The sequence below is a fragment of the Ursus arctos genome, unplaced genomic scaffold, assembly GCF_023065955.2.
Source record: "Ursus arctos isolate Adak ecotype North America unplaced genomic scaffold, UrsArc2.0 scaffold_8, whole genome shotgun sequence".
NCBI classification, from domain to species: Eukaryota; Metazoa; Chordata; class Mammalia; order Carnivora; family Ursidae; genus Ursus; species Ursus arctos.
Window position 1 is genome coordinate 29,632,279 of NW_026623100.1, and position 22,972 is coordinate 29,655,250.

Consider the following 22,972-nt stretch of genomic DNA (forward strand, 5'->3'; position numbering starts at 1 on the left):
GGATAAGACCTGGTAGTACCAGTGATGATTAAGACTGTGGTTATGTGTTTAAAAAGAAAAGAGTTGTGCCTATTAAAAGCAAACTGGGAATCTCAGGGATCCCAAATAGCCAAAACAATTTTGAAAAAGAACAAAGTTAGAGGACTCACATTACCTGATTTCAAAATATATTATAAAGCCACATAATCAAAATGCCGTGATTCTGTCTTAGAGACAAACCTATAGACCAACGGAACAGAACAGAGAGCTCAGAAATAAACCCTCGCAAATATGCTCCAACTGATCTTCAACAAGAGGGCCAAGACCATTCAAGGGGAAAGGACAGTCACTTCAACAAATGGTGTGGGAAAAACTGTATATCCACATCTAAAAGAACAAAGGTGGACTCCTACACATACACAAAAATACCCAAATGGATTAAAGATCTACACTTAGATACAAAACTATAAAATTCCTCAAAGAAACCACAGGGAAATAGCTTCATGACATTGGATTTGACAATGATTTCTTGAACATAATACCAAAAGCATAGACAACAAAAGCAAAAATAGACAAATGGGACTACATCAAACTTTAAGACTTTAATGTATTAAAGGACACAATCAACAGGGTAAAAAGGCAATCCGCACACTGGGAGAGAATATTTTCAAATCATACGTCTGATAAGGGGTTAATATCCAGAATACATTTTTAAAACTCCTACAAATCAGTAACGAAAAATCATATAACCCTTAAAAAATGGGTAAAATACTTGAATAGACATTTCTCCAAAGAAAACATACAAATGGCCAACAAGCAAAGGAAATGATGTTCAACATCACTAATCATTAGAGAAATGCAAAGCAAAACCACAATGAGATATCACTTCACACTCATTAGGATAGCAACTATCAAAAAAAAAAAAAAACCCAAAAAACAAAAAACAAAACCCAGAAAAATAAAATAAGTGTTGGTGAGGATGTAGAGAAATTGGAACCCTTGTGTACCATTGCTAGGACTGCAAAATGCTACAATCACTGTGGAAGACAGTACAGAGTTTCCTCAAAAAACTAAAAATAGAATGATCACCTGATTCAACAATCGAACTTGTGGGTATATATCCAAAAGAAATGAAAGCAAGGTCTTGAAGAGATATTTGTACCCCATGTTCACAGCAGCATTAGTCACAACAGTCGAGAGAAGGAAGCAACCCAAATGTCCACCAATGGACGAACCCATAAACAAAATGTGGTATATACATACAGTGAAATATTATTCAGCCTTAGAAAGGAAGGAATCCCCGTCACATGCCACAACATGGATGAACCGTGAGGATATTATGCTAAGTGAAATCAGCCAGTCACAGTAGGACAAATACTACATGATTCTACTTATATGAGGTATCTAAAATAGTCAAACTCACGGAAGTAGAGAGTAGAATGATAGTTACCAGGGGCTGGGAGGAGGGGGAAAGGGGATTTGTTGTTTAAGGGATATAAAGTTTCAGTTTCTCAAGATGAAAAAGTTCTGGAGATCTGTTTCACAACAGTATGAATATATTTAGCATTACAGAACTATACACTTAAAAATGGTTAAGATGGCAAATTTTGGTTTTTTTTTTTTTACCATAATAAAAATATTTTTTAATTAAAAATAATCTTAAGTTGATTCAAAATGATCCAGTCAACAGAAAGTTTAAAAAGCAGGTCTGTGCCAGAAACTAAACATTTTATATATATTAACTTACTTCTTATAATAAACTTACAAGTTTCTATCTTCATTTAATAGTTAAACTCTGGCACTGAGAGATGAAGTAACTTCCCGAAGTCACACAGCTAGTAAAGCCAAGATCAGATACCATGAAAAATGAAGCAATTTGTGCTTTCCACCACTATTCTACACATAAAAGAAATGACAATCATGTGGGGTCTTGAGAAGGCCAGAGGGCATGAGATCCAAAATCTAGGCCAGGGGCTCCCAAAGTTTCTCAGTTCATGGCGCCCTATATGTCTTAGTAATCTTACGGTGCCCCCAGGCCAAATGTAACTGCAGTTCCATTTAATAAATAGACTCCAACAACTTAATAAGTATTTATGTCCCAACAACTTAGTAGCCATTTGAAAACATAATAAACAGAGATTGAAAGAAAAAAACTTAATTCCTAAATAACCACAGTTACTTTCTAACAGGATGTGTGAACTAATGGAAATTGTGCACTACACAACTTTTCAAACCTTGAAATCAGTTTGGACACCCTCACACTCACTTTTGTTTTATGTGAACTCTTGTAGGGTCCCTGCTTATCACAGCAAGTCCTGAAAACCCAGCCTCATACAGCTATGACATCCTCAAAAGGAGTGTGGTGCGATCTTACGTTGAAACCCTGCACTACCTGGAGTTACCTGTTTGTGTAGCGTCTGAGAGAAGTGTTGTGTTCTCCTTGAAATTTTTAAATATCCTGCAGGACTCCTGTGTTCACTGCAGTCCCCAGGATGCCTCAGTGTAGAGTTTGAGAGCTGTGGTTCTAGGTCAAAGTCATAGAAGCAGAGAGGCTGGGTCTCAGATAGGAGTAGGGACTGTTCCTCTATTATGGCGGAATAGAAGGAGATTTATTTATTTAGCACCCAGTGGCAACTGGGATTTCACAATTCATCCTAGGCTTCTACTTAGATCAAGGAGACTACCAAATGACGGGTACTTCACTGTGAAGAGCTACTGTGAATAAATATTTTATAAGAAGCATAGCTTTAACTGCTTTTCATTTCATAGTCACTTAAAGTAGTATATCTGCTAACCTAATAGTTTTATTTTAACTTTATTTTTTAAAATAAGGGCCATAAATTACAACTGGCAAAAACACCTGATATGTTTTCTCTATTAGTGACACTGGCATATAAATAACGTAATATTCTCAAATACAATGAATGTGCAGTTGTTAGGTTCTCAAACCCAACCTTAGATGCCTGGTTTATAAATGTACTTTTTTAATTGGTACATTCCAACTTCTATATCCAATATATAGTTCTAAATGTGAAACATATCTTAGGTGTTTGTATAAAATCTCAGTACAAGTATCCAAATATAATGCATTAAATACCTTCTCATTTGCTAGTTATGGTAATAAAACTTTACTTTCTCTTTAAAAAGTAGATAAATGGCATTTCTATGTTTGCTTCTATTTTGTTAAATATGAAAATCAACAAGAAACAGATTATTCAGATTTTGAACTCATTTAGCTTTCCATATATTTGCTATTAACTATAACTGAATATATGAGAGAAATTCATAGTCCTGAACCAGCTTCCTTTGGGGCAAAATACCTTGAAGCTTCCAAAACATTATTAGGCATGAATGCCAAGGGTGGAGGCAGGGAAATTGCAATTTCTTTAAAGAAATGCTTTAAAATGAAAACAATTAATAAAAGAAAAAAAAGAACCATTTATAAAAAGGACAGGAAGGAAATGTTAATTGATGATACAAAGACACATTATTATAAAGATCAAAATTTTCTTTTGTGTCATAACCACGTTCCAAAACCGGGTTCATATCTTACTGTATTTTTAAGAATAAATATTTACTGTATCAGTGAGTTGTCATAGGTCATCAAATTTTGGATTGAGATAATCAAGAGATAATATAAAATTTCCTTCTGTTTTTCCTGGAAAAGAATTCATTTTTTGCCGAAGAAAGAGTAATTGTCAAGGCATGATATTAAACTGGTCAGGTGAACATTAAGATTACTCAGGTGCAGTACTGTATATGTGCAAATATAGAGACACATGTTCTTATTCTTAATGTAAATCTTTGTGGGTATGATGGCCATGGGCGTGCAGCACTCAGAGCTTCTTCAGGGGGACCGGAGGCGAGGAACCTATGTCATAGCTGAGTGACGAAAGCTACACTTTCCCTGGGTGGCTGCCAGCCAATGTCTGAGCATGGTCAGGTGCTAGTTCAAAAGGGGACTCCTCTAATGAGCAACTTTGGTTCAGGGACCCCCCATTTAGTCTCCCTGAAACTTTCTCAGCATCATACTACAGCCTGAGGCGCTTAATACCCAGTCTTTTTTCACAGAGTTTATACCCTGCTCCTTTCACAGAGTTCAGAGCAGCATCCCAGTCAAAAGACCCTTCCCACCTACTTTTGCTCCCTTCCCCCCTCATCTTTTACATCTCCTCCATAAATTTCCTGCATTCGTAGTACCGGGAGATTTCTTCTTTTTAATCTTTATTTTTTAAGTGATCTCAACCCCCAACATGAGTCTCAAACTCGTGACCCCGAGATCAAGAGTCGCAAGCTCTACTGACTGAGCCAGCCAGGCGCCCCTAGTACAGCTTGACATCTGCTTCTTAGAAGCACTCTGGACGTGTTTAAAAAAGATTTCAGTTAAAGAAATACACGTATAAATTGTTAAAATGTCAAAGAATACCTGGAATTAAAACAACTGTTTACTGCCTAATCCCGCCACAGCCTCTCATCCCACTTGCAAATGAGACCATTTTTAACTCTTACAATAGCTCCTTCTGGCTCTATGCCCACATTTCTAAGCATGCTTTGTCACTTAGAATAGCATTAAGGTACATGTGAAAGAAACCTAAAAAACAAACAAACAAACACCCTATCACTGAGTAGAATGGGTTTGTTTTTCTTCAAGAACCAGAAATCTGCAGTTAGGCAGTCCATGGCTGATAAGACAAGTCCATGATATCATCAGGTACCAGCAACCTACTTTTCATCCTCTCCCCCTTTATTAAGTGGCTTCCTGTGAACATTACGCCAGCAATTAGTTCTCCTCTTTTCCTTCATCAGTTTTTCCCCTTTCTATTAGATCATTCTCATTAGCATACCAATAGAAATAGATGTTATTTCTCCTACCTAAACAAGAAATAAGAACCTCTTTTAACTCCACTTCTTCAAGCTCCTGCCCTATTTCTCCATTTTCCTTTGTAACATAACCCCTTCTTATGTTGCTAATTCCTAATTTCTCTCCTCCCATTTTCTCTTAAATATATTCCAACCGGGCTTCTGTCCACACCATCTACTGAAACTGCCCTTATCCAAGTCACTGGTGATCTCCCTGCTCTTCCAACCAATGGTCCATCTCAGGCATCTTGTTACTGGTTTCTTACATAACAGTAACACTTCATTGTCTTCTTGAAACCTAGTTTCCAGGATACACACTCCCTCCAGTATGTTCTGGCTACTCCTTCTTAGTCTCCTTGCTCCATCTCTCCCTTTCTCTATCTCCAATTCCCAAAAGCTGTAGGACCCCAGGACTCAGCCCTTCAGCTTCCTCTAGTTCTGTATCTAAACTCACTCCGTTGGTGATCTTCATCAATCTCTGGGCTTTAACACCATCCATGTGGCTCCCTTTCAAATTTATCTCTCCAGCCCAGACTTTCCTCTCAACTATTTGACTTCTCCACTTGAATATCTAATGGCCTTTCAAACACTGATGTCCAAAACTGAGTAACCTGATATTTCCCTCAAAAATGTCACTTTTGAATCTCCCCCATCTCAATAAATGGCAACTCCATTCTTCAACCTGCTCAGAAATTTTTTCTATCTACCACATTTGATCCATCAGCAAATTCTGATGGCTCAAAACTCAAAATATCCCCAGAATCTGGCCACTTCTCACCACTCAACCACTACCATCCAGTCAAGGCCACCACTATTCACCTGGACCATGGCAACAGACTTCTAACCTGTTCCATCTTCATTCTCTTCAGTTCATTCCTATCATAACATCCAGAGCAATCCAACTGAAAAGTGAATTCGATCAAGTTCCTCCTCTGCTCAAAACCTTTCAAGGGTTGCCATCTCACTCAAAGTAAAAGCCAAGTCCTATCAAAGGCCTAGAAGGTCCTATATAACTAGTGCCTAATTTCCTCTCTGATTTCAATTCCTGCTACTCTTCTCCTTGCTCATTCCACTCTAGTCCCATTGACTCTTTCTAGTTCTTCAAACATGTCAGGCATACTCCCATCTCAGGGCTTTTGTATCTACTGTTCCCTCTCCCTGGAACCCTCTTCTCCAGATATCTTCCACTGCTTGCTCCTTCATATCTTAATCACATGATATTTCAGTAAGGCCTTCCCTGGTCACCAAATATCAGGCCCATCATGCCCCATCATCCCCCATGCATAACTCCCTATCTTTCTTGCTTTGTTTTTCTCTAACAGTTTTTACTTTCTTACATACCCTAAATTTTACTTATCAATATTTTCATGACTATCTCCCTATTGGAATGTAAACCACAGGGGAACAAGAATATTGATAATTTTTGTCTTTTTGTTCACTAGTACCCCCAGCATTGAGAATACTATCTGGCATATAGTAGACACAAAGTATATATATGTCTTGAGTGAAAAAAATGGTTAAAAGCAGGCCTCTGCTCCTCAGCATATTTCTGATTCAGACTAGAAGAAAGCAAAGAGGAGAAACTGAAAAAGCACATCCCAGGTGAGTCTGGCCCCTTTAGTAAGTTTTCTTGTAAGTCCTATCAGTGACCTGTGCTTACTTTGGTCAGTGCTACTTCATATGGCCACCTCCAGCTTCATAAAGGAATAGGGTAAATGAGTGCTTTAAACTGGTCACATTGCCACTGGGAACATCAGGGTCTGATCATAAAGAAAAATGGATATTGGGCAAGCAACTAGCAATGTCTTCCATATGTTATTTCTTTAGTCATTACTTACTGATTTTCTATTACCATGAATCAAGATTTAATTCTCTTATATCCCTTCTCTCTTATTTATTATTTTTTTAAGTTCTGTATCAGATCAGATATTAGATTTATCAGCTCCTTTTCTTCCCTCCCTCCAATATTCCTAGAATTTTCTGTCCCCTGCCCCAGTTTGGACTAGTTGCTTTCTAGGCCTAAGACACAGTTATCATCCTAAGATTTCTCTTCACTTCTTCTTATGTAAGATCCTCTGTTTCCGGGATCCTAAGAAATCTTGTTTCTTGGTTTATTCTGTTGCTTTAGGATGGCACATCTTCCAATAACTTCCTGAGAAAAGTACCTACCAGGTAAACTTTTTTGAGAGCTAACAAGTCCGAAAATGTCCCTGTTTGAATGACAATTTAGAATTCTACATATAGAATTCTAGGCTAAAAATCACTTCCCTTCAGAATTACGAAAGCATCATTTCACTATCTTCTCTCTGTGTTGCTGTTGGGAAGTCTGATTCCCATTCCTCTGTATGTATCTTATTTTCTTTTCTACTCTGAAAGCTTTTTGGATCTTCTATCTTTGGTTTCTTAAAATTCACAAAATAAGCCTTTATATTGATTTTTTTTCAGTCATGGTTTTTTTCACACTGGAAACAAGCACCCTCCAGTTCTGGGAATTTTTCTTCTATTAATTTTTTGTTTCTTCCCTTCTCTTTCCTATTATTATTTAGATATTAAACCTTCTGACCTAATACTCTAATTTCCTTATCTTCTATTGCCTATTGTTCACTAATATGTCCTTTTGTCATTCTGTTATGCAGTACAGGGATATTTCAACTTTCTCTTTTGATTCTCCTATTAATTTTTTTAAAATGCTGTCATATTTTTAATTCCCAAGAGCCCCTGCCCTTTTCCCCAAGGATTCCGTTTTTAAAAATAGCTTCCTATTTGTTTCAAAGATGCAACAGCTCCTCTTACATCTCTGGGGGGATTAATTTTAATTCCCCTAATTGAGTTCTGTTTATTACACTGTCTCTGGTTCTTTATCTTTAGTTTGTTTTAAACTCACACATAAAGATCTTCGATTTACAGATGGAGAATTTCTTCAAAAGTATCATAATCTCTACCTCTCCGGTTATATGTAAAAGTAAATCTCTTTAAAAATTGATTGGGAGCTTGTTGTGCATTGGTAGGCTTATTAACTTATACCTCCACTATAAGGATACTGGATGGCACATCTAGCTTTTCAAAGGAAACTACCAAATATAGATATCTACAGCCATTGCTCTGGGTCGAAGGGTGGAAGAGGAATAATTTATTTTTTTCAGAGAAGGTTCCCTTAAACAGGTTACACAGAGACATACACCTCACTGCTAGAGAGGGGGACGATCTCACCATTCCAGATACAGACTTTCATTTAATCCCCTTATTCTCAGTCTAGCCTCCTCACTTCTGCTATGTATTGTGCTTAGCATCTCCAAGTCCAGAAACCCTCTGGGTTGGTATTTCCAGAAAATAATCATCCTATCTCATTTGTTTTTTATACAAACTGCCTCTAGCTTTCCTGTTTTATCCTACATCTTAATGCCAGGCTAATCTCTATGCCTTCTCTCTAAACTCTTACTATCTCTTCACTAAACTTTATTATCTTTTTACCTGGAATCCTACAATTTAGTACTCATTAGTGTCTTAGTGATTTCATGTGTCTATATTCCTTGACTAGGTTATACTGGGGACTCAGCCCACATATTACGCTTCCTTAGTGCATCCCATAATGATGGCACTCAATAAATATAGTGTGATAAGTTTGATATAAGTATATGCTGTTTCTAATAGTTGTAACTTAAAGTCATGGTTTGTCGATTATTTTATGAGAAAACCAAACTGATTTTATTTTTTATAATAATCTTTTATTATGTTATGTTAGTCACCATACAGTATATCCTTAGTTTTTGATGTAATGTTCCATGACTTATTATTTGTGTATAACACCCAGTGCACTATGCAATATGTGCCCTCCTTAATACCCATCACCGGCCTATCCCAAACTGATTTTTTTTTTTTTAAGATTTTACTTATTTATTTAACACAGATAGAGACAGCCAGCGAGAGAGGGAACACAAGCAGGGGGAGTGGGAGAGGAAGAAGCAGGCTCATAGCCGAGGAGCCTGATGTGGGGCTCGATCCCATAACGCCGGGATCAAGCCCTGAGCCGAAGGCAGACGCTTAACTGCTGTGCCACCCAGGCACCCCCCAAACTGATTTTCAATACAATTTGATGAAAGAAAAGATCAGGTAATGATACTATCAATTGTACAGCTGAGGAAATTATGATAAAATGAGTTCCAAAAACTCACAATTTATCTGTGATAGACTTAGAAAATAATTTATATTTTTACATAGCATGTCCAGTAATTCATTATAAGAACCAAAAAAAGAAAACTATCTTTTCTTGGCATTTTTTAAAAAGACTTATTTATTTATTATTATCTTTTTTTAAAAAAATTTTATTTATTAGAGAGAGAGAGAGAGAGAGAGACAGTCAGCGAGAGAGGGAACACAAGCAGGGGGAATGGGAGAGGAAGAGGCAGGCTCCCAGTGGAGCAGGGAGCCCGATGTGGGGCTAGATCCCAGGACAAGGCAGATGCTTAACAACTGAGCCACCCAGGTGCTATATTTATTTTAGAGAGAGAAAGCATGAGCAGCGGGAGGGACAGAGGAAGAGGGAGAGAGAGAATGCCCAAGTAGACTCCCTGCTGAGTGCAGAGCCCAATGCAGGGCTCCATCCCAGAACCCTGAGATCATGACCCAAGCTGAAACCAAGAGTTGACTGCTTAACTCAACTGAGCCACCCAGGCGCTCCACTGGCATTTTGAAATCGTACCTGGAAATGTGGAACTACTATAGAAAGAAATCAGGGTACAGCTTACTATTTCATATACTTTTGTAGCTGATTATACATATACGATTCAAATAATTTAATCTAAAATCAATGTATGTGAGGTTATATCTATCTTAATGATTACATTGTTTTTAAATAATTATGCAATAACCTGTAAATATGAATGTGACGTAAAGCACAATAATTTAAAGAATTTAAAAATTCCACCATAGTGGTATACAATTTAATAGTCTCCCAATGCTGAAACTATTATTTCTTTTGTAAAATGAATAGTTTGTAAAACGGTTTAAGAAATTCAAAGTGGAAATTATTCAACACTTTCTTATAATAAAATGATTTTAGGAGAACAAAAAGAAGAAAGAAATATTTTGATAGCTAATGAAACTAAAACTCTAAATTACATCTCATACTTTTAATGCATTTCAAACTAGAAATAGGCATAGTCTGAAAAACCAACTTTAAAAAACAACTTTCATACAGAACGTATGTACAGGTAAGTCTTGATTTATAAACTTCTGAATTTGCAAGTGGAGGGAATTACTCTTAAATGGTACAACTTATAGGTCATTGGATCAACAACATGAACTAAGTGTTGGTTATAATGACAACCTATAAAATCTCATTAATCAACAGGGAAAAATCCAGGCTCAACATGTATCCTCTGAAGTCCTTTATGTTTTTGTAGTTACCCTGCTAATTTCTAAACAGTTGGACCTTTTGAAGAAATAAGGATCCCTTAAAAAGAAGACAACTGTAAGTCTTAAATTTGCCATTTTGGGGGGTAAAAGATTTACATTAGTTGAGGAGTGGCCACAATCAAAGACTGAGAGTTCAACTATGTTAGCACCAAGGTACTGAAGAACTTCCAATTTCACCCCTTTTTAAGAGTATGTGTGGTCAGTTGTCACCATTTTAGGGCTAAATATATGGGGAAAACTACTAATAAAAATTTAAGCCTGTGTTATGTTTGGAGCCACCACACCACACAAAAGGAGGACCCTTGAGTAACTTGGGGAATACTTATTTTGCAACTAACAAAAGGTTAAGGGGATCCTTTTAAAAATTCAGTTTGAGCACCAAATTCTTAATTTACTGTAATATTAGAGATCTTTAGAATAATGCACATACACACATATTTTTAGAAGCTTTAGCTCACAGTCTTGTTTAGAAATCGAGGAAGTGGATAAACAATGTTAGGAGGTCTCTCAAAAGCCCTAAAGATGTGGGCACTAATCAGGATGGGCAGGGTGGAGGTCAAGTCATCTTATTAAAATATATCATCACATCAAGAATGTGTCGATAGTAAAAGGTCTATTTTAGGAGTAACATCAATCATACAAAGCACAAAACATGACAGAACATAAAGAAAGAGAAATTTCATTAGAAATATTAAAAGCTACTCATTGGTACAACAGTCTAAGAAACCACTATTGTCAGTTTGCTATAAATTGCGGAAGTAATTTTACATATATTCTAGCATGAAAATTCCTTTTCTGCACTGAAGTAATTTAATAGTGAGGGACGTCTTCCTCCTTATTCCCCCTATATACAAATACACAAAAACTTGCTTAAAAATTAAAATGCAGTAACATCTATTTAAAAAGGATTGCCTAGGGGCACCTGAGTGGCTCAGTCAGTGAAGCGGTTAAGCGTCTGCCTTCAGCTCAGGTCATGATCTCGGGGTCCTAGGATGGAGCCCTGTGTCAGGCTCCCTGCTCAGCGGGGAGCCTGCTTCTCCCTCTCCCTCTGCCTCTCCCCCCTGCTTGTGCACTTTCTCTTTGTCAAGTAAATAAAATCTTTTAAAGAAATTAAAATTGAAAAAAAATAAAAAGGATTGCATATTGGGATGCTTCACTGCATATTTTAAGATGCCTGACATGTTTCAACTTACCCTGTGCAATAGTGAGGGTGGAGGCCACGAGACAGACCTCTTACTATGGGTAGGAGGCTTGCCCTCCAGTCAAATTATTTTGAGCCTGCTTTTAAGGTGAGTAATGGCATTGAGAAGTACAATGAGTTGTAATAAGTTTAAAACTTTCTGGAGCATATTTTGTATTCAAGTTTTAAAGTTAGATTAAAACTTTAATGAAAACAACTTATGAATTTTTAAATAATCTCATCCTTTTGAATAGAATTCTAAGTGAAATTTAGAAAGTATTATGCTGCTAATAATATTAATTCAGCCTTGCAGTCTCTGCAAAAAAAATAATTTATGCCATTTGAGGAGGTAACTAGTTACCTTCATGAGTAAAAGTAGACTAGTTTAAACAAAAAATGAAGAAAAACTAGACTCCATTAAAATGACAGTCTATATTCAAATACTCAGTTAAGATATGTTCATAATAACTACAAATTCAACATTATCGATTTATGGATAGATCCATAGGCCTAAACTTCAAACAAGAATAGTAGACCTAAAATAAATCACATTATAAACAAATAAGAATTTAAATTCATACAGGGTATTCAATTCCATAAAAGTTATAATTATTAGTAGTACTGATATAACTTCAATTACATGTATGAGTAGAATATGACTAATGATTCTTTAAATCACTAACAGGTAAGCTTTTCCAGGCAACTAGAATTTCTTAAGCTGATAAACAAAGCTAAGCCATTTGTCCATTATTTTCTGATCAATGGTCACTAATTATTATGTCCTGTATCTAGACCCATTCAACATGTAGCTCATGTTGTCTATCTAGGCCCTAACTGTGCTGTCTAACAGAACTTTCTGTGATGGAAATGTTCTTTATCTATACTGTCTATATGACAACATTTGGCTACTGAGCACTTAAAATGAGGGTAGTGCAACTGAGGAACTGAATTTTTAACTTTATTTAATTTTAATTAGTATAAATTTATTTTTAAATAGCCACAGGTGACTGGTGGCTATCATATTCAACAGCACAACTTAGAGGGTTCAAAAAATAAGAGCAAATGTCTTGTTATGTTAGGTCTAACTCTAGTCCACTTGTTGATTTCCATAAGCATAGTACTCACAAATGCTTACTAGAGGAATATGCCAAAAAACCTTCTGTCCTGTGGTTTTATCTCCACTCAAAAATATGATTAAATCTATTCCAGGAAACATCTAATACAACATTCAGACAAATCTAAATTAAAAAAAAACATTTTTATTAGCATTCATGGTGTCATTACAACTATACTGATTAATGAGGCAGCCCGGTGGCCTGTGTCAATCTGTCTAATGTTAGTTCTAGAATGACTAGAATTCAAACTATGAAATATTCACTCCAAAAAAGTTTTTGTCCATCACCTATCATAAACACAAGAATACCAATTACTGCATAGTTTTCAGCTCCATTGGTTCAACACTGCAAAAGTATGTCAAACCAGTTTACCTGACAGACATATTTGTTCTTCCATTTGCTCAGCACACAGTGACTGTTTTGCATTAATTCCTGAAGGAAACAGAAAAAGAGAGAGTGCAGTTGGCTATACACATTGTTATCAGTTAGAGTGCCTCTGATTTGCAAGCACAAAAAAAAAAAAAAAAAAAAGATAAGCATGCCACACAAAGATGCAACTGTTTTGGAACTCCTTACTAGACAAAAGCAAAGCTATCATCACCAGGAGAGCTGATCCTTTATGAAAATTAAAACTGTTGAAAGATGTTTTAAAACAGATTTGTTTGTTGGCATTTTTGAAACTTTTGGAAAGATACCTCCAACTCCTTGAGTGAGTCTCGAAGTTTTTCTGGGCGTCTATTTTTGAGTGTCCATGGATAATCTCGTGCTGGCAAATGAAACATGTACTACAGTTAGTTAAACATGATTTAAAAAGGAAACTCTGCTTAGCAGTGTGCCTTAGGAGGATTAAAATAAAACACCTCCTTAATTGAGAGGAAGTGGGCTTCATTTCCATCATCATATAACAGCCTTTTTTCTGAAAGGCTTTGTCATAGGAACAGGATTTTTACCACAAAACAATCTCGGTGATCATAATTTTATGATGACAACCAACACAGCTCAGAGAATCCCTGGGAAAGTTTCCTAGTCCTGTGAATCTAGTACCTATTGTAAATGACAAACTCTTTACCAGAGAATTAACTTTCTCGTATAAATAATTAAAAGTTCAATCCAAAAGAAATTCCGAATTCTGCAAGAAACCCTCTCAGATCTGAAAATGCCTACGAGTGAATGGATATACTGAGGAAAGAAAAAAACACAAAATGTGATGCACAGAATATAAATTTTAAAGTAAGCATCACCTATTAAAACTTTTTTACAAAAATGATCCTCTTTAAAATGTACACAATTCAATAATGATAAGCCTTTGTTTTGTCTTAAATGCATTTAAAGATAAAATTTAGTAGAATCTCAATGTTAGCCTAAGACAAACTAAAAATAGATTTAAGAACAAAATGTTACATTCATTTTAATCATATCTACTTCATCATGAAAAGAAATCCATCTTTGAATTCTCCTAAATAATAATTCTAAAAATGAGTTGTATGTATGTGTGTTTATTCTGTGTGCATACTCATATAATATACAGTATATACAGACATTTAAATTTTACAGAATTACTACATATCTTATTTCAGCAAATTAATTTCATTCTATAAACATAACGTATGACGTATAGAGCATATGTGCAAACTTTTAAATTTATATTGCAGTTACAACATACAGCATTGAAAAACATCAAATGTCAACTTGCTCATTTAAAACAAGGGAACAAGTCGGACTTTCAGCTTCACCTGTATTCCAAATAAAACTTAGATTATATTTAATTTCAAGTCATTAAAAGCTATCTTTCATTGTAGCCATATTGTATATATTTATATATTTGAGAACAGAAAAGGCTAGGAAGAATAAAATGCTAATACTAATCATTACAAATTTTCTTTCTTTTTTTTTTTTTTTTTTTACAAATTTTATATTCTCAAAATGGGTAAAACATATTAACAATTCAGGCATGGTACGTATAACAAAACGTTTATCAGATTTTAGGTATGGTACACTTATTTTAAATATATTAAATGATATAAATATGGTTCATTAAGAAAGTTTATGTTTACGCAGGCATATCCCTTACCAAACTGGATAGAGATTGCAATGATCTAAATTAGAAATGCTTACCAAATATAATTTTCACTCATATGTTTATATACCTAAACAATGGGAATTTATAATTATAAGAAATTTGGAAGGAACACTTCCTATTTGTGCAGAAAGCTTAAAATATTTTTTAAGACTGAATCTTCAGGGATATTAAAGTTCCAGTTTTATAATAATTACAAAAAAAGTATAAAGTAAACTTACATTCTGCCAGCTTCTGCTTTTCTTCTAAGTTACCATGCTCTGTCACTGATACTGTGGCAGGAAAAAGAAGGAAAGAAGAAAAAAGAAGTGGAAATTATTTTAATTAAAATACTTTGTATTTTTAAATGCACATATATAATGTATACCATGCACATTTTGAGACTAATAAATTACGCTAAATTTTCTAAAGGCAGCTGGAAAAAATGCCATGATGTGGGTGTTTTCATGTCATACAGGTACTTCCTAAATTTGTAGTAAAAAGGCTTGCATAGCACAACAGGTAGGCCAATATCCTGAGCTCACAATCTCATCAGACAGGGAAGAGAACTGCAACCAAGTCCAGAACAGAAGCCACTTCAGTCTGTCATCAGAACCATAAAGTTAGCCTATTAGCCACCAAGCTAAGCACACAGGATACCCACACAAGGCCGCTTCAACAGAGACCAAAACAGGAAGTAACGAGCTAGAAAGACCTTTTGGCCCATCATGAAACTTCTGGGATTAACAGGATTAATCAGATAAAGAAAATTGATCATTCACTCAGAAATGCCTATTTCAGATATCAGGTGAGGATCCAGGAGGCCAGCAACAGTGGGACCCACGCATTAACAATGCCCTCTACTGGGACACTGATAGATAAATGTGAATAGACTGTCCAGTTATCAGGTGGATTGGCAGTAAAATGAATATTTTCATGTTCTTCTGTGGCATTTTCTCAATATTGCTTTATTTTATAGAGAACAGATATCAACCTCAGTATTTTTCTAAAGAACTGAAATGACTTTTTTTGAGTTTAGAATTTATCTAAAGCTCAAAAAAAGAGTTTTTAATGGTCAATATTTTATAGTTTACAATATTTCATTTATAAAAATTAGTTGAGTAGAATAGATACTTTACCTGGTGGGTCTTTCTTGTCATAATACTGGTAGATCCCTATGTCTCTATCTGTGGAAAAGAAATAACATTAGATTATGGTAAAAAGTTCTGGAGAATAAGAAGCCAAACCATATTATATGGCAGGACTGGAGTTACGGGGCAGGTAGGCAAGGACAGAAAAAATCTTTTTATGTTACTAGAAATAAATACGTTCAAAAGTATCTGGACATGATTTCATTTATTCTAGGGAGATGTAGGAACTGGAAAGTTTATCAATCTAATTTAAAAAGCTTTACATAAAACTAGAAGGACATGAGGAAAGGAGTAGTTAAAAAAAAAAAAAACCTGAAATCAAGGAAGACCAACTTTTCTCTTTCACACTTCCTCTGATATTTTTCACAGGGTGCTACCAAAAGGAACTGCCACTAAGCAATGCCACATGAAATTAGAGGATGGAAAAAAAAATGTCCTGTTGGATTCTGAGCTATTGCTTTCTTCTCTTTAGTTTAGCTTGGATCTAGTATCGTCCTTGGGGGAAATTTGCAGGACAGAAAGAGAAAATTAGAGGAAAGAATGGCTAAGTTATCTGAAGCTTGCCGAGACTCAAAACACCCTCCAAACGCATTCAAATTCAGCTGCTCTCCTGGGGGTACAAAAGCAAAGCAAGGCTTCCTAGATGTCGAGAGTGATTTAACCAAGTACTCTGTCCTTGCAAATGAATTACAGGAAAATCAAATAATTGTGTCCATTTTATTCCTATCTGTGAATAGTGAAATATCTTTTTCTTTGAAGTAAAAGTTGTTTCCCTCCACACAAAAAAATTCTAGTTACTAACAAAAGGACACAACTGTTTCTAAAGAAGTGGAAGCAGTACAGGCTGCCCCCTAGTGACTGATTGCTCCAAACTTTCTCAAACTGAAACATGAAACTTCAAAAACAAAAAATGTATTACAGTTATAATTTTTATTTTTATTTTTTTAAGACTTATTTATTTATTTAAGTACTCTCTACACCCATCATGGGGCTCAAACTCACAACCCCAAGATCAAGGGTCACATGCTCCATCAACTGAGCCAGCCAGGCACCCAATATAATTAACTTTTTAAGTAGAGTTTTCCAAAGTAGTCAATCCTGTGTACTTATTAAAGCTCCATTCTATTCATCATGCCACTAATTGGGACAATTTTTTTAAGATTTTATTTTCAAGTAATCTCTATATCCAATGTGGGGCTCAAACTTACAACCCTGAGATCGAGTCAAATGCTCTACCAAATGAGCCCGCCATACCCCAGGACATAAATTTTAAAGAATATAGTTTATTTCTATTGGATAGATTGCAAATATCTAATAAGGGGTGACTGGGAAAGGTCATAAGTAGGACTCCTAAGATACTGATAATATTTTATTTCTTGGGTGATGATTTTATGGTTGAGTTCATTTTTTGATAGTTCAAAACATGCCCTCATGATCTTTATACTTTTCAATATGTATGCTATACTTCAATAAAAAGGTGGGTTTTTTTTTTTTAATCTAAGAACCATTATAAACACAGGCAATATTCTCTAGTACAATAGTCCATCATCAGATGCAGCCAAATATTTACAACTCTAGAAGTATGAAGACCATAAAGGACCAGAATTCTTTTTTTTTTTTTTAAGTTTTTTATTTAAGTAATCTCTACACCCATTGGGGGGGTCGAATCCACCACCCCAAGATCAAGAGTCACAAGATCTACTGACTGAGCCATTCAGGTGCCCCTCACACTTCTTTTTAAAGAATATTTGCATTGATACCATTTTGAGTTTTCTAGAAAAATATCACTAATTAGGACATTACCAATGTCTTTGGGGGTATAAAAAGATGGCTATTTTTGGCTTTTGATCTTTTTAAAATATCTAATTCAAACATGCGCAGGGCGTTAAAAAATCCAGGTATACCGCTCAAGTCTTTCAACATAAGCAACACTGCCACACTGTAAGCCTTCCAGCCCTTGATACCTCCTCCTTAGAGATAAGTATTTTCAATTATGAGCTGTTTCTTCTGTATATACCTCCGTATTTATAAACAGTTTTCTCACTCTATTTTTTCTTGATTCTTCAGTTGTAGATATTCTCTATTGCCTATCCAATATGGAAATTGAGAATTCAGTTATCTTTTACCACTGCGTACCCCGCCCTACCTACAAACACTTAACTTACACTTCTCCCCATCCTCCCAATATAATTAGAGCACAATTTTTGGTTAAGTCAGTGCTTATAATATTAATGAATACACAAATACCATTCACAACCAAACCATGGGGTAGGTACACTATGATTGCATTTCCTTTTTTTTTACACAACTTCCCTGATGTTAAAAATTGCCTTGTTTTTTATTTGCTTAAAAAAAAAAATGTTAACACAGGTGACTGGGTGGCTCAGTCAGTGAAGCATCTGCCTTTAGCTCAGGTCAGGATCCCAGGATCCTGGGACTGAGTCCCGCATCGGGCACCCAGCTCAGTGGGGAGTCTGCTCCTTCCTCTCTCTCTGCTCTCCGCCCCCCCCCCAGGGGTTGTGCTCTCTCTCTCTCTCTCAAATAAATAAAATCTTTTTTAAGAATGTTAACACTAATTAATCTTTATTATTTGACATATCAATGAATCAGTATAATTTTTTCATTGACAACATCTCCCCTAGAGCCTTGTGCTCCTGTACCATTCTGGACTGCCTAACTTCTAGGTCTGATGCATAGACCGTCTATTTTCCTGACTAGACAGGTATGTCTTCTTCTGTCTTGGTTTAATTCCCTTGTTTGGCAAGACACAAATGTTCTGGTAGTTTAATGAGAAAAGGAAGGTAAATTTAGTGAGTATTTACATAGCTGAAAATGTCTTCTCACAACTGACTGACTGGCTGGGAAAAGAATACTAAGTTGGAAATAACTTCTCTCTGAATTTTGAAGACATCATTCCATTGCCTCATAGCTTTCACTACTGGTGTTAAAAAGGCCAAGGGCAATCTGAGTTCCAACCCTTTGTATGTGATCCATTTGTTCTTTTTTTGCTGTAAGGTCTATGAATTTTTTCTTTATGCTCAGTGTTCTGAAATTCCACACTGATGTGCCTTCATATATGTCTTTTTCCATTCATTGTGTTCAGTACTTACAGGCCTTTTCAACCTATAAACTCATTTTCTTAGTACTAGGAAAACTTCTAGTAATATTTCTTTGATAATTTCATCGCTTCCTCTTTGCTGCTTTTCCCAGAATAATAATTAAGTGTAGAATTCCTAATGTTGAGACTCTGCATTCTTCTCTCTCCTATTTAGTAATCTTATCTTTTGTCACAGCATTCATTTCATTTTTTCTATATTTATATTTCAACATAATTATGTTTTCTTGATTATAAAAATTATATATTATTGTATAAAATTTAGAAAATAAAACAAGCAAAAAAGTTAAATGTTCCATATTTCCATTCTTCAGAGAGAGCTCCTAATAATATTTTGTCTCTCCTTAGAGTTTTTTTCTATATGTATATTTTTTTACTAAGTAAAAGTGTTATACTAAAAATATTGTTGTAACATTTATTTTAAAATTATTTTAATTATTGGATGAATACAAATGATGTGTAATGTTAAAAAATAAAATACAAAAATATGTAAGATTAATAACATAAAAAAACAGCAAATCTAAAAAAAAGCACATTACCTTTTAAGCCTCCGGTGTACTCCTTCCTACTTCTAGTCTACACCCTCTCTTCTCAGAGTTATACTAAAATTTTCTGTTTATATCCTCCTAATTTGATTTATAGTATTACCATATATATTTGATATATTGTTTCTCTGAAACAATACAGTACTTAATTTTGCGTCTTGTTTTTGAACTTCCTCTGAATACAATGATACTGTTTGTACTCTTCTGCAACCTACTTTTTTATTTTTTTCTTGCCCAACATTATATTCTTGACATTCATTGATGCTGTTGCATACAGCTGTAATGCATTCACTTTCTCTGTTGCATAAACGTATTTATCCATTCTCCTGCTGGGCTGTTTCTAGTCTCCTGCATCATAAACAGTACTATTATGAATATTTTGGTACATGTCTCCTGGTTCACAAGTGTCAGGGCTTTTACTAGGGTACATACCTAGGAATGGAATTCTGGTCAATAGGTGACATACAGTTTCAACTATACTAGATAATGCCAAATTGTTTCCTAAAGTGGTTGGACCAATTTATACTTTCACTAGCAGTGAAATAAGCTGAATTCCTTCCTGTGTGTGTTTTTTTTCTCTTCTTAGACGATTTTTTTTTTTTTTGCTCTTTTGAGTTTAAAATTTTTTTTCTATTTTTAATTTCCAAGAGGTCAGAATAACTTTCCAGTGTTTTCTGAAACTTCTGTATTTTGTTTCTTGCTCTTCATATTTTAAAATGAGGCACTAGAAAGCTGATGAGAAGCTCTGTGTACATGAATAGGGTTTGCCAACTGGTGGGCTTCACTGATCAGCCAGGGACCAGGGTCTTTCACTGGAGGACCCCCTCAAAAGTCAATGTCAATAGGTCTTTTCTCTGGGGTCATGCAGTTGCTCCAGGCCCTCAAACTCCTTTTCTTGTAAAGTATATAACTGGCTGCGACACATTTCAGAATCAAATGAGATTAAGAGGACTTCACCCATTAGTATGTAGGTTTTCACTTCATCACTGTTTTCACTTCAGCACATTTCCCCCGTCTTCTTTTCCTGGGGATGATGTCTCCAAGTCTAGAGCCTCTCTAATTAAATACTTCCACAGGTATGAGCGGTGTCTCACTACTTCTTAAGCAAACTTTCAAGTCCCTTTGATGTCACCCTCATGCTGAATTCCTGTCCTTCTGCAGTATCTGGCTTCTCAAATTTCTGTGTCTTTCTAGAATTTTTGTCTTTGGAATTCTCTTCTGTAGACATTTGATATTCAGATTTTTAAGCTTTGCTAATTCCTCCATCCCTTCCATCTTCCATAAATTGCCCAATTGCAATTGTCTCCTCTCCTATTCCCTTAGTCCTTGTGGGTTTATGCCTTCTTTATTTTAATTCATTTATTCTCATTTTAGAAGAATTTGGGGAGGAAGCAAATGTGTGTTAAATCTACCTTATTCTATCCTTAGTACATTTAAGCAAAGTAAACTTAGTGAAATCATAATTACATTTGCAAGGCAAACAATTTTCTTAGTAATGATGCTAAAGGCATATAAATAAAACTCTCCTCCTAAATACTAGAGTTGTTTTGAATAATCAAAGAGGAGAAGACTTTTTAAAAGATGTTTCCTAACAATACATACTTTATGCTATAATACTAATAAGCATCATTAGAACATACTTACATTACTCCTATCTCCAAAAATGTGAAAGAACATGAACATAATTAATTGTACATCTTAGCTGTATGTTTGAAATATTATCTTAATATCAAACAGAAATACCGTTACCAAATATTATCTTAATATCAAACAGAAATACCTTTACCAGCCTGCAAATATTTATGAATATAAATCAGTCATTATGAACAATCCCAAGAAAAAATTGAACATGAATGTACCCTAAAAGGAAACAAATATTAGGCCAATAAAATTAATTTCACAACAGAAAGTCTAACTCAAGCTGAAAAAATAACTTATTTAAAATAACTAAAAAGAATTATTTTTCAGTAGCCAATTTTTCATTAAGTATGAGAAAATAATGCAACTCTAGCCAGAGAATCCAGGCTGTAACTTTTGCTAGTACTTACTTACAATGTTATAACTTATATTTGAACAATATTAACCCAGAGCTCATTTACCCCCAATGTATAAGGTATTCTTCAAAGACCACAGGTGCAGTTCAGTCAAGCAGAAAGACATCTGATGGCAGAAGAAATCTCTGTCCTGTTTAAAAAATAGTTAAAAAGAGATGCCAATTAATTATCTTCTATTGTCAATAAAATCAAGATCGCTTAGAAATACAACAGAATTATTTGACACTACTCATATTTGAGATATGAGGTCCACGTTTATTCGTATTTTAACATATCCTTGGTTAACCATCCAGAAATAAATTCTAGAAAAAGAAAAATACACTCTTCCTAAATGTAGTATGCCATCTCACTGAGAAATGTGGTAAGAATATATGTATTTGAGGGGCGCCTGGGTGGCACAGCGGTTAAGCGTTTGCCTTCGGCTCAGGGCGTGATCCCAGCGTTATGGGATCGAGCCCCACATCAGGCTCCTCCGCTATGAGCCTGCTTCTTCCTCTCCCACTCCCCCTGCTTGTGTTCCCTCTCTCGCTGGCTGTCTCTATCTCTGTCGCATAAATAAATAAAATCTTTAAAAAAAAAAAAAAAGAATATATGTATTTGAATTTTCAGTAACTTGTTGATTTTTATGGCTCTGAGTATATTTAGAATTATTTAGTATGAAAGCATTTTTAAAACATTTAAGAAAAGGAAACATCTGTTAGGTAATTATTACATAAAACACATTTTGTGGTATATTTTTAATATACATAGCAAATATCTTGATCTCCCACATACAAACAAGCTAATTAAAATGGAATATGCAAGGTAAATGGTATATAGCTACTATTATAAGAAACATTTACTTAAAGGTAAACTGTGTAAAAACACATCAGCATTCAGATTAGTTTGCTAATCTACATGTCATGATAGATCCAGATATTCTACTCAAATTCCTTAAAAAAGAAAAAAGATAAAAAACAGTGCATCGAATATTTCCTCCCAGTTTTAATATCAGGGGCTAGTGATGGATATTACTGATACTTTCTCATGAAGTAATATGTCATTAGTTTGGACTAATTGGAGAAAGGCCAATATGAATCAGAAAAAAAGTCAACATTTTACAAATATTTGAAAGACATTTATATAACTTCCAAATGTTTGCTTAGAAATATATATAGTACTATACTATCTGAATAGTTCACTATATATTAGAAATATGTAAACTATTGAACTTCTGACTATCAAAGAAAGCTTGAAAAATATTTTATGACATCTTTATTTTTTTTAATGTTTTTTTATTATATTATGTTAGTCACCATACAGTACATCCCTGGTTTCTGATGTAAAGTTCAATGATTCATTAGTTGTGTATAACACCCAGTGCACCACGCAATACGTGCCCTCCTTACTACCCATCACCAGTCTATCCCATTCCCCCACCCCCCTCCCCTCTGAAGCCCTCAGTTTGTTTCTCAGAGTCCATAGTCTCTCATGCTTCATTCCCCCTTTATGACATCTTTAGA

At 35.1% G+C, this 22,972-nt stretch overlaps 1 protein-coding gene across 23 annotated transcripts in view; it reads right to left on the reverse strand.

Annotated features, from left to right (window-relative positions):
- WDPCP (WD repeat containing planar cell polarity effector) overlaps positions 1-22,972 on the reverse strand; it is a 489,024-nt gene that overhangs the window by 322,840 nt on the left and 143,212 nt on the right. For 22 of the 23 annotated variants that reach the window (XM_057309423.1, XM_057309427.1, XM_057309428.1 and 19 more), the window contains 5 exons: positions 21,516-21,600; positions 15,745-15,792; positions 14,848-14,898; positions 13,245-13,315; positions 12,922-12,981 (listed from right to left, as the gene is read on the reverse strand). In XM_057309423.1, the coding sequence (XP_057165406.1) occupies positions 12,922-12,981; positions 13,245-13,315; positions 14,848-14,898; positions 15,745-15,792; positions 21,516-21,600 (315 nt within the window). Of the gene's footprint in view, positions 1-12,921; positions 12,982-13,244; positions 13,316-14,847; positions 14,899-15,744; positions 15,793-21,515; positions 21,601-22,972 lie in introns of those variants that run through there. The other variant, XM_057309434.1, reaches the window with a different exon arrangement.